The 13757-nt window shown below is 39.5% G+C and overlaps 1 protein-coding gene across 1 annotated transcript in view; it reads right to left on the reverse strand.

Moving 5' to 3' along the window:
• tulp1.S (TUB like protein 1 S homeolog) overlaps positions 1-13757 on the reverse strand; it is a 71364-nt gene that overhangs the window by 34627 nt on the left and 22980 nt on the right. The window contains exon 4 of the mRNA XM_041583842.1: positions 9161-9250. Within this exon, the coding sequence (XP_041439776.1) occupies positions 9161-9250 (90 nt within the window). The remainder of the gene's footprint in view (positions 1-9160; positions 9251-13757) is intronic.

Raw genomic sequence — 13757 nt, forward strand, 5'->3', positions numbered from 1 at the left:
AACTAATTCCATGGCCAGCTCCAAATCACGGGGACACAAAGGGCTACCGAGTGAATGGTACATACTATACTAACGCAATGTTATGACCAGGAGGTCCTTCCTTTATCTTTTTATTCAGCACTAATTGTACTTCTCCATAAAGAGGGCAAAGATCTTGAACTACTTGCATCCTATTGTCCACTGATGCAAAAATTTTAGCTAAAGTGCTCGCCAATAGATTAACATCTGTAATCTCCCTGTTGGTCCACTAGCCTCAAACAGGATTCATGCCTGGCTGAGCTACAGATGTTAATCTCAGGTGTCTGTACTATAATTTACAGGTACCCCATGACAACCCAGGTAAAAAAATCATAGTGGCCTTAAATTCAGAAAAAACATTTGATTCAATTGAGTGGCCTTATCTCTGGGCGGTACTTAAAAAGTTAGATAGGTGAACTATTTATAAAATGGATAAAACAACTATACAAGCAACCGATTGCACAAATTAAAGTCAATGAGGTGATCACGCCACCATTAAAGTTATAAAGGGGCACTCACCAAGGATGCCCACTTTCGCCAATGCTATTTGCATTGGCAATAGAACCCCTGGCATTAATGGTTCGGGATACCCCCCTATTAACGTGTCTGAAGTATGGTAACATTGAAGAAAGGATATCCCTTTATGCAGATGTCTTGTTGTATTTTTAAGATCCTGGTCCTTCGTTAAGGGTAGTCCTAAAAATCTTTGACCTATTTACTACATATGCTGGACTTCGCATTAATTGGTCGAAATCCACTATCTTCCCCATAGAACCAGGGACACAAATAGGAATGGTGGCAGATGATCGATTACAAACCGTAAATTCCTTCAAATATCTGGGAATATAAATCCACCTCAAATGGACCAGTTCATTCCATTAAACATCACACCCATTAATCAGAAGTTAAAAACTGTGCTTTCAATCTGGTGCTCTTTACCACTGACTTTGTGGGGGAGGGTAAATTTAATAAAAATTGTATACTTACCCAAGTATCTCTATGCATTCCATAACAGTCCAATACCACTACCTAGAGAGGTCTGTAAAGGGATACAATCAATGATTACCCCCTTCCTGTGAAACAATAAAATACCATGGGTGTCTTCCAAGGCATTATCGTCGCCTTATGACAGGGGGGGTCTCGGACTACCAAATTTATTTTGCTATTATTTGGCATAACAATTAGCATACATACATTGGTGGCTAGCACAGGACCAGGACAATCCAAACGTTATACTGCAGGCACATCGGGTTGGCTCGCTAGAAGCATTGCAAAATTGTCCCTTTCGGAAACTAAAAGACTACCCAATCCTACCACCATGCATGATGGCATGGCCTACCAGGCCTGGCAAACCACCATGAAGATGCTGGGATCAAACCCCCTCTCTTGTCCCCCCCCCATGGTACAGTACCTCACTGATATACATGTCACTAATGTTATAAAATGATGACTATCGCGATTGCCTCATGGAACATAAGAGGCATTAATGATAAGAGCCTTGCTCTTTAACTCACTCAAACTGTGGTCTCCTACAATAGTTTGCCTTCAAGAGACACATTTAGTAGGGTAAAAAGTGATGGCTCCGAAAAAGGCCTGGGTTGCACATGCCTATCACTCCAGCTTTTCCACTCATACAAGGGGAGTAACTATATTGATTTAAAAACAGATACCCTCGGGGGCGGATCCAAGATGGCGACCTGAGCAGATGTGTCTGTTAGCTGCTCCGTGCCTGATAGATTGATCCTGTACTTATCCTGGGCTTTGTGGCTTTGTGGCTGATTTACGGATTACAAAACTCACTAGAAGCTGCCTCTCATCATGGGCAAATATGGGCCAAAGCCTGGTGCCACGCGCATGGACAAATATCTCTGCCCATCCCAGCCAGCATCTGAGCGTTTCCTGCTGCCTTTCCTCCCCCGAGGAAGTTCCTAAGGTTCGGGGTCAAGGCCCTCCTAAGTTTTTGAGGCTGGGCAGGGGTGGGTTTTCATGGGTATTGTTGCTTTACACTATTTCCTTTTCTCTGGTCTTTTCTTTTTTTCTTTCTTTTTCTTTTGCTTGCTGCAAGACACATGCATGATAATGTTAGAATTGCTGATTCAGGATTTGATGTCTGTACTAGTATCGTATTGCTATGCTCTGGTTGTATGCTCCTGGTGTACGCGGATGACACCAGGAGCTCCTGGTGTACGCGGATGCTCCTGGCCTTGTACGCGGATGACCTTCTCCTGTTCCTAGCGGATCCGCAGGCCTCTCTTTTAACAGCTTTACTGACACTTCAGAAGTTTGGGGTCTACTCAGGTCTGGTCATTAACAATGATAAATCGGTCATTCTCCCACTGGACACAATTCCTGATCCACCTAGTACTACTCAAGGCCTTCAGTGGGTGTCCAAATTTAAGTACCTTGGGATATTCATCACATCTGATTCATCCATGTATATCGCTGACAATATACAGCCTGTGCTTAGCCAGTTCAAGAGTGCTATGGGGGTTTGGGCTACTCTGCCTTTGACTCTGTGGGGCAGAGTGAATTTATTTAAGATGATCTATCTCCCTAAATTCTTGTACAAGCTTCATAACTCCCCAATCTGGATCCCCAAATCTATCTTTCAAAGCATCAACTCAATCCTTATACCCTTTTTATGGGCCAATAAGGTCCCGCGTTTCTCATGGATAATGCTCACCGCTCCAATTTCTAAAGGCGGTCTGGCACTTCCAAATTTACACCTCTATTTTCTGGCAAGCCAAATGTATTATATGCACAGCTGGATACACATGGATGAAACGAATACGGGCACTGTACTTCTGGCCCTTCAGCTAGGCTCATGGGAGGCATTGAGACATCTCCCTTATAGGAAACTGTGTGACTATGCAGCCTGTCCATCGACAATCACTACCCCGTTTAGGGCATGGACCCTCGCATGTCGTATAACCGGTCACCCCTCACTTGCTCAGTCCCCATTTACACCGCTCTGGGGTAATTCTCGTCTCCCTCACTTTAGGACACTACAGGATGTCCAATATTGGCCTGGATTGGGGGTTCGGACACTAGCCGATCTCCTTGTTGACAATATGTTTCCATCCTTTGAGCAACTACAAGCTAAAGTCGGAGGGGTTGGGATACAATTTTATAGGTTCTTACAGTTTCGCCATGCTTTTCATGCACAATTTGGCTCGCTCCCCATCGAATACGCCTCCCCATCAGTCGCAACAGTGCTCCATAATCCACAAACGGGCAAGCTCACGTCACGTCTTTATAGCTCTTTGATGGACTCTGTCCCTCCCCCCTTTGATAGAGCCAAACGAAAATGGTTGCTAACTATCCCCCACCTTGGTGATGAGCAGTGGGATGATGCTGTTGATGGTTTGTATCGAGATCTTATCTCGATCAGGGACAGGATGATCCAGTTTAAATTGATACATCAGTTGTATTGCTCCCCATTAAAATTGCAGAGAATGGGGGTGAGGTTGGATTCCGTCTGTCCTAAATGTCAAGGGCTTGATGCCTCCTTTTTCCACCTCATCTGGGAATGCCCCTTAATCCATGAGTTCTGGAAGGGTGTGCTACGCTACCTGGTCGATAATATTGCCTTCCCGAATGTCTGTAGCCCTGAGCTATGCCTATTGGGCCTAGTAGACGACCTTCTCCCGCTAAACAGGTCTAGAACGCTTGCTAAAACTTTACTCTTCTATGCAAAGAAAATAATTGTTATAAACTCGATGGGACATACTGTACCGACTGTGGACCACTGGGTCAACCTGGTTAATAAGATACTCCCTTCTGTTCGACTTACATATGACTTCCTCTGGGAAGTTTGACGCGATATGGTCCCCCTGGCTAGACATTCATACTATTGAGGATGTGGGCAATTAAACTACTGTTTCAGCTACAGGTTTAGTTCCATCTTCTACTCCAGTTATCGTTGGGTCTGTGGAAGTGATGTTGGACCACTAACCCTCACTGTATTATGGAATGGAATGTATGTTAATTCGCGTGTCTTGTACAATGGTGCATACTGCTGTCTTGCACTTTCTTTTCTCTCTTCTATCTTTTCTTTTCCTTTTGCCTTTATTGTTTGTATTGAAAATGATAAATAAAAACTTTAAAAAAAAAAAAAACAGATACCCTCCACCAAATAGTTACAGATCACTAGGGCCAATTTACCATAATGCATTGTACTATTCTAACTTATGAGTTATATTGAAAAATGTGTATATCCCACCACCACTTTCACTAGATTTACTGAATTTAATCGTATGTAAAGTAACCCTGTTACCACCATTACCTCAATGCTGGGTGGGGGATTGTAATGGATTCCTACAGCCTGATATTGATAAACTTAACTCAAATGACAATAGGCCGACCCAGCTGGGACAATGGGTAGATTCAGTAGGACTGCAGGATGCCTGGTAAGTAAAAAATCCATAGGCTAAGGTATTCTCTTGCCATTCTCTATCCCATCAGACAATGTCACGGATTGACCTGTTACTTACCTCCACAGAACTGTTACCTAAAATAATGTTGAATACAACACTAGGTCCTTATCCGATCACTCCCTATTGCTGATTAAAATATTGTCCCTTTCGGAAACTAAAAGACTACCCAATCCTACCACCATGCATGATGGCACCCTACCAGGCCTGGCAAACCACCACGAAGATGCTGGGATCAAACCCCCTCTCTTGTCCCCTTACCTTCTTGTGGAACAATTCATATCTGAAACATTCTGAAACATTTTCACAATGCAGAGCCAGTAGAATTCTGGGCTCCCAGGAAACTTGAGAAACTTGAGAAACTTGAGAATCCATAAATGTGATTCCTTATTTATGGATAAAGCAAAGCTGGAACAAACCCTGGATATCCCTACGGTACCCATGTTTAGATATTTGCAGTTTAGGCATATATTTAATTCATAGTTCAGTAATCTAACAGCAAATTTGTTAGAATTTTCAATAAACTCTTATCTAAAGCATCCCTATAAAGTAATCTCACACTTATACACTAACTACATGTCTACGATCCCCTCACCATTTCAGAAAGCGTATGATACTTGGAGATTGTATTTACCAGCACTTAATGATGTCCAGTGGGAAGAAGCGACAGATCATTAGTATGGCTTCTTGGTATCAGCCAGAGATAAATTGATCTAGCACAAATTTCTGTTACACACATATCTAACACCTAACAATTTAGTCAAAATGGGTTGATAGAACCCATATGTCTGAAATATAAAATACACAATGGTTGCATTTTACATTTGGATGGAGGCAGATGATATAGGCTTGCCCGCTGATAACAAAATATTGGGCAGACATCTGTACACATATAACAGAGGCTCTAGAATTACTGAATTTATTCACACCTGAAAACTGCCTCCTGGGAATTGTAGAAGACATTATCCCCACACACACCACACTAGGCTGACAGTGAGATCATTGTTGTTCTATGCAAAATTTAATAATGCACTGGATCTCCTCTGTATCTAACCAAATGGATAAACCATGTAAACAAAATGCTTCGGTTAATCAAACTTACATATGAAGCAAGGGAATGCTCACCTAAATTTTAGAGGGTTTGGGAAACGCAGTGTGACATACATAGGTAATAACCTATACTAATGTACTGTATGCCATCTATATTACCATAATTGTAAGACCAAAGGTCACTTCTCCATCCTTATCCTCCTTGACCTATCATCTGCATTTGATACAGTTGAACACTCTCTCCTGATGCAGATTCTGTATTCGCTTGGCATCCGTAACCAGGCTGCATCTTGGCTTTCTTCTTACCTCTCTAACCGATCATTCACTGTCTCCTATGCTAACAACACCTCATCTGCAGTTCCGCAAGGCTCTGTACTTGGTCCGCTGTTGTTCTCCCTGTACACTCTATCTTTGGGAGATCTCATCCGATCATTTGGCTTTAATTATCATCTGTATGCTGATGATACCCAAATATATTTATCCACCCCTTCATTAACAGCTGAAACAGAGGCTCAAATCTCTAACTGCCTCCTAGCTATCTCAAATTGGATGAACCAGCGCCACCTCAAACTCAACCTAACAAAAACTGAACTAATCATCTTTCCACCTAAGCCTGGTCCTACTCACCTATTTACTATCTCTATTGATGGCATGCTCATTAATCCTGTCAAATCAGCACGCTGTCTGGGGGTAATCTTTGACTCCTCTCTCTCCTTTTCTGATCACACAACCTGTCACTTTTTCTTACACAATATTGCCAAAATCCGTTCACCTTCTGCAGCCAAGACGCTCATGCATGCTCTCATCCTATCCCGACTAGATTACTGTAATCTTCTACTAACTGGCCTCCCTAATGCCTATCTCTCCCCCTTAGAGTCTGTATTAAACACTGCTGCCAGAATTATCCTCCTATCATCCAAAAGGGTACAGACCCCTCCCCTGCTGAAGTCCTTATCATGGCTTCCTATAAAACAAAGAATGACTTATAAACTCCTCCTCATAACCTTCAAAGCCAATCATTCCTCTGCACCTAACTACATCTCATCTCTTGTTCTCTATATGTTCCTGGCTGAAACCTCTGTTCCTCTCAGAGCAACCGCTTGGTTGTACCCCCCACTACTACTGCTGTTTCACGTATCAAACCCTTCTCTCTTGCAACTCTTATATTTGGAATGCCATTCCTGAATCTCTGCAAAGAGAATCCCCCTTCAGTGTTTTTAAAACAAAGCTCAAAGACTACCTCTGGGAGTACCTGGATAACACCTGAAATTGGAACTTGCACTTATATAACAGTGTAACAAACTGTAACCTACAGCACCTTAATACCCCTCAGAATTGTGTCTGTATGTTATCCTCCCATTTAGACTGTAAACCCTAGAGGTAGGGTCCTCTAGCCTTTTGTTTCCTTGACACCAAACACTTAATCTGTATTGTAATTATATTTTATATGTATGTAAATTGTATTTCTAATAATTCACCTATTGTAACTTTGTACTTCAATGACCCCTTGTTTGTCACTACTAATTTATTGTGTTGCTGTACAGTGCTTTGCCCTCCTGGAACGCTATGTAACAGGTGCCAGAAGTTGGTCAACTCCATGCAACAAAGATGTGCAACAGTTCTCAGAAACTAAATATTAGTTCAGTGACTCAAAAGAAATCAAAATCTTGAAACATTTTTCAGTTTAAACTGTGAATGAGTTTGTAAAGAAGAATGCAGATATTGCTGTTTTTGGGAACAGCCTAATATTCTATTTTCTTTATTTTCTCATGTTTTGGATTGAATTGGAAAAGAATGTACAGTGTTCCCAATGCCTTTGCGTGTATGGAAATAAAAGTTTTTATAATGATTTTGAGCTTTATTCACTTTTTTAAACACACTGCTGTTATTCTGAACACAAATGTATACCCCAAGGAAATGCCCCTTAAGTAAAAGAGTACTAGAATAAAAGTACTAGAGGTGCCAAATTAAAAGGTGTTGAGTGTTGAACCAGCTGCAACTAGAACAGTGAAAGCTAACAGCTGATTGGTTGCCATGGGTTATTGCCCATGTGCAAATTTGCTCAGTGTTTATAAATGACCCCATCCATTTACCTTAAATCACATCTACCCATTTTGTCTACCCAATCAGATTGCACCATTCCCTTGTAGCATAAATCCACTCAGCAGCATGTAAAGGAGAAAATATGTACGTAGGGGTTTTCAAAGGTGCTGAGCTTCAATCTGACATGTTTCTATCACAGGCTACTTATCTGGACAATGAGAATGCACAATTTCATATTATAGGAGATCAACACAGCAGTTTTAAATAAAAAAAAATAAAAAAAACATGCTCCAAGTAGTGTTTAAGGCTAAGCTTCAATCAGTCATTTACTATCTGATGAATATCATAGTACTGAAAAACTTCTCAGCAAAGCATTGCTACAGTAAGAAAACATATACTTGCGTTTTAAAGGGTGCTGAGCTTGGTTATGTGGTATATTGTGCCTGCAAATCGGATCAGTTTAGCAGCCATTGCTTGAACAGACTTATTCATTTCATAGCAACAAATTCAGCAGTATAATGTTTTTATAAAGCAGCAGTGCTTGGATAAATACTTGGACAACACAACACTCAACATAAAATCCATGGCTAGAGTAATCTCAAGATCTACTGTTATTTTTATATACAGGTATGTATGTGTATTTACATTAATATATATGCTATGTTATCAATAAATCTATACATGGCCATTTTCCAAAAACAGCTTAATGGCAAGATATTCAATTTTTTTTTAATTTTACAGTTATGTTGTAAGAATCTCATAAAAAGGTGTTTAGGGGTTTAGTCTCCCTTTGCTTCTGGCTGTATTTGCATATAGGCACCAGAGGGCCACTGAGAAAGGATAGCACCAGCTCTAGAAGGGGGTCGCTTTCAATGATGTCCATTAAAACATGGACAAAACAAAATTAGGATGGAGGATTTGAAAAATCCAAGCGCTTTCAAAAGCATGCATTCTGAAACACATGATGACTCATCCAAAATAGGCACAGTGCACAAAGTGCAATTTTGCCATATTTTTTACACAAAATGCAGTGTTTTCCCTATAACACCAATGTACAAGTGGTCATGAGATAGCATTGTATCTGAAGCAATTATAGCCAATTAGTTAAAATACACACAACTTATCTTGTACTACGACACAAATTGAACACAGTGGGGGCCATTTATCAACACTGGGCAGTAACCCATGGCAACCAATCAAATTGCTGCATTCATTGTTCTACTTGCAGCTGGCTTGAAAAAGCTAATCACCAATTGGTTGCTATAGGTAACTGCCCATGGGCAAATTTGCCCAGTGTTGATAAATAACCCCCAATGTGCTAAAATGTTTGGTGTTGGGATTTTGTCAGTTTTGGTACATGTTATCAAAATTCCATCTGCACCAAATTGTTTAGATGCTATTGCAGTTATTGACACTTTGATTTTCAGGGTAAAGGTCAATGCTGTAATGAACAGCCATGAAAGCACTGGAGTAGGGATTCAACCAAAGTAGTTTAACAAGATATAATTTTAGATCTAAAATACGTAAACTGTAAATTTTTAATCTGCTGCATGCAATTTTCATTTTGGCATTGATGGAAAAAAAAATAATAAATGGGCCAAAACAGAAATTCCAACCTTTTTGTTTCTTCTCAGATGCTGATTCACTGCTGCCTTTCTTCTTTGCCTTCTTGGGGGCTTCTTCTTCCTCTGATTCTCCTTCTGAGTCTATTGTAAATTAAACAGACAGAAAATAAGCATTAATTTAGGTGGATTATTTCCTAAGCGATGGTAAGGATAATGCTACATGGCTTGGTTTGGGTGGTATACAAAACTGGCTTTTTCAGTAGCTCAGAACACAGCAGTGCTAAGAGCTAGTTCCTTTAGGAACTAATGATTATTATTAGGTATGTGGTCCAATATGAATGGAAAAACGCCTGAAATCTGTGAAGTGTTCCTAAAATTACTCACGCAGAGAGTAATTTTAGGCATAGTAGGTGCAATTTTACATTAAAGTCTGTCATATGATCAAAGTGGCTTTCAGGGCTCTTCCACACAAGAGTTTCTTGCTGTCTTCCCGGTGGAATAACAGTAATCGGTGCGAGTTTTAACCTTTAAAGCATGAAAGTTGCATTTAAAACTTAGTCCCTGTGTAAAATAAATAATGAAGCAGTAGAATTCTTGAATGAATCAGATCAAAGTTGAGTGTAGGACTGGTCGACGTAGTTGGCCATCTTAAATATATTATAATATATGGACAAACAATCCCTGTGTTGTTCAAATAGGAGGGAATTTTTTGGTAACTTAAAGGGATATTGTCATGATTTGTATGGTGTAGTTTTCATTTCTAAATTACATTGTTTATACTGCAAATAATTCACTCAACCATAACTTTTTATTCCTGAACCAACAAGTATATTTTTTTTACTTGTAATAATGGTGTGTAGGCAAGTCATGTTGCCTGATCCTGTGCTTTCAGAAAGAGCCAGCACTTCAGAATGGAGCTGCTTTCAGGCAGGCTATTGTTTCTCCAACTCAATGTAACTGGGTATAGTGGGACTTGGATTTTTACTATTGAGTGCTATTCTCATATATACCAAGGAGCTGTTATTTTGTATTAGAAAGCTGTTATCTGGTTACCTTCCCATTGTTCTATTGTATTGGTTGCTGGGGAGAAAGAGAGGGAGTTATATCACTCCAACTTGCAGTGCAGCTGTAAAGAGTGTTTGAAGATTATCAGAGCACAAGTCACATGAATGGGAGCACCTGGGAAACAGACAATATGTCTAGCCTCCTGTCAGATTTCAAGATAAAATATAAAAAATCTGTTTGCTCTTTTAAAAACTGATTTCAGTGCAGATTTCTGCTGGAGCAGCACTATTAACTGATACATTTTGAAAAAACATGTTTTTTCGTGACAGAATCCCTTTAAGGCACAAAATGTCTCAATGTCTTAAATACATTGATAATTGGTTCAGTGCAGAGGACATATATGAATTTTGTGATCACAACCTCATTGCACTCCCGTTTAATGTATTAAAAATCATTGGTGAGCACAATTTTCCCTTGTTTGTCATAGTTTATACAACAGCAGTGGCCAGCTCCATATTGTAGCTCTCACCCTTTTCAACTATAGTCAGGTGATCCCAGTAGTGGCCAATAAAAGAACAACCATGTGTAAGGCGGTTATGGGTTGGGTGCAGAGGACTTCTTGTATTTGTCTGCATGAATTTTGTGGTCACAGCCTCGTTGCACCCCCCTCTTAAGGTATTAAAAATGATTGATGACACAATATTCCTTTGTTTGTTATAGTTTATACTGGAGCATGTTGTAGCTCCCACCATTTCCAACTATAGTCAGGTGATCCCAGTGGTGGCCAATAAAAGGGCAACCATGTTGGCTAGCTTAAATATATTGCAATATATGAACAAACAATCCCTTTGTTGTTTAAAAGGTAAGGCATTTTCTGGTAGCTTAAGGCACAAAATGTCTCAATGTCTTACATATATTGATAATGGATAGTATTGTACATCACGTGGGAACCCCCTGCTCTCACAGGGCAATCTAAAAACTGGAAAGGAGCATAAAAGGAACTCAAATAATTAAAAAAACTATTTAAAATAAGACCCAGGGCCAGATTTGCCCTGAGGGCGCCCAGAGGACAGCGTCCTCCGTCACCCGCTCTCACTCTCTAGATAGCGCGCATGCGCATCCACTAAGAGGCCGGTGTCCTACGCCCTTCCTTCTCTCAAGATAGCGCGCATGTGCATCCTCTTAGCTTGGTTTCGGAGCACTAGACGATCGGCGGTAGTGTTCTGACAAAAAACTGCTTGTGCGGTTGGGCGGCATGCCGCCCCTTAATTGATGCCGCCCTAGGCCCGGGCCTATGCGGCCTTGCCGCAAATCCAGGCCTGTTAAGACCAACTGAAAAGCAGGAAATTATTTGATTTAGTTATCTAAAGAAAATGTAACACTTACGTTTAAGTAAAAAAAATGGACCCTTTTCCAGTAATAGCTCTATCCTGTACAACATTTATTATTTTCAATGCTTTGTCAAAGATACTGTGATAAAACACTGCTCCTGGTTGTACATTGTCACTCCACTGTCCAATGTTCAGAACTCCACATCTCATCCTCGCCTGGCTTCTGCTAAAACATCAGTTGTTACAGCTCTACAGAGGATTTGTATTCAGGCTTATAATAGTTATCCATATCCTCTGCAGATCCGCAATAACTGACTTCTGGTTTTGGCAGTATTGATAGGAGTATATATATATATATATATATATATATATATATATATATATATATATATATATATATACAAAAATTGTAGGATGCCTCCTGCACTCACTTATCTGGGTTTGTAGCCCTGGTGCTAACAGGATATATGTATAAAAATAGAATGAAAGCTGTTGCACAACAGGGTCTTGCAAAAAAAGTAATTATTTATTATTGCACAAATCGATGTTTCGATGACAAAGGCCCCAGTGAGTGTCGAAACGTCGATTTGTGCAATAATAAATAATTACTTTTTTGCAAGACCCTGTTGTGCAACAGCTTTCATTCTATTTTTATATATATATATATATCCAGAACCAAAGCGAGCACTCTCAGGTCTTATTAGTCCAATAAAAGTGTTTGTTTCTTTACATCATTATGTTTGGAAATGTCCTTTCATTTCTAAGCTGTGGAGTTTGATTGAAATTTGAATATTGAGTTTGATTGTGATTTGAATATTGATCTTAAATTGTCTCCTGAATCTGTACCGCCTTCATTGTCTTCTGAAGGCGGTACTCCAAATATTAAGAATTTGAATAATTATAAGAATTTTGTTAATTTGGTCATTGCCGCTACTCGTAAATCCATCTTTTTATATTGGATCCAAAACACTTCCCCAGATTTAAAGGTCATCTTGTCCTATCTTAAATCTCTCTGCATTGATGAAGCAATAGGTTTTAGGTATGGTAATTTAGGTCTTAGAGAAAATTTTCTTAAACTCTGGTCTCCCCTTTTTAAAATTCTGATTGGATAAGATGTGATTTTTGATTAATAAATCAACACAATTTCACCAAACTACAGAGAGTGCTGATCTTCTTTTCATACATTATTCATATTTGGATCGTGCACCTCTGGCTTCATCCTTTGGATCCAGTGCAGGCACTGTGGGACTCTAGATATATATATATATTGTCTAACCTAGTGCAAAGCGCAATAAACATGTGCAAGCCACCATGTTTTGCACACTTTGCACCCACCCCTGTAGCCAGAGTGGAGTGCAAGGATAGGTGCTTTCCCAATGGCAATAGTGCTGCTGGTGTTCGCCCCGGACACCCAGATGCAAATGCTGCGTAAAAGTGATCTATGAGGTGCAGTTTTGTATGATGCAATCCAAATGTTCTATAACAACCTTTTATTCTATATATTTTATGTCATATCTGTTTAATTTACTAGTTCAAAACTAGCACTAGTTTCAGAAAGGGCTTTGTAACTCTACATATGCACATAACATGAGCCCAATAAATAGTGTAAAAAAATATATAAATTATCCTCAGTCACCCTCACTTTAAAGCACTAATGGACATTTTTTTCTGAACTCACTCACCCCCAGTAAACAGGACAATTGGGGGAATGTAATATGTTTTATCAGCACAAAAAACAAGATTTTTATTGTTTGCTATGCTCACAAACAATCATGCTATGTGATATGCTATGTGTCACATGTTATGTGATGTGGATAAAGTTCCTGTTAGAGTTTGAGCTGCATTTCTTCTGGTCAGGTTATCTCTAAGGTAGCACAGAGAATATCATAAAATGGAAAAAGGAAAAGATGTAAAAGGGCAATATTTACTTAAATATACTTAAATATATTTACTTAAAAATATATTCCAGTTTGTTAAGATTCTTTAATATACTACTTAATATTATATAAACTATCTGAAAGGGGTTGTTCATGTATAAGTTAACTTTGTGTATGATGTCGGGAGTGATATTCTGAGAGAATTTACTATTGTTTTTCATTTTATATTATTTGTGGTTTTTGAGGTATTTAGCTTTCAATTCAGCAGCTCTCCAGTTTGCAGTTGCAGCAATTTGGTTGCTGGGTTCAAATTACCCTAGCAGCCATGTATTGATTTGAATAAGAGACTGGAATATGAATAGTAGAGGGCCTGAATAGAAAGAGTAATAAAAAGTAGCAATAACAATCAGAGCATTTGTTCTTTTAGATGGGGTC

The sequence above is a fragment of the Xenopus laevis genome, chromosome 2S, assembly GCF_017654675.1.
Source record: "Xenopus laevis strain J_2021 chromosome 2S, Xenopus_laevis_v10.1, whole genome shotgun sequence".
In the NCBI taxonomy this organism is placed as follows: domain Eukaryota; kingdom Metazoa; phylum Chordata; class Amphibia; order Anura; family Pipidae; genus Xenopus; species Xenopus laevis.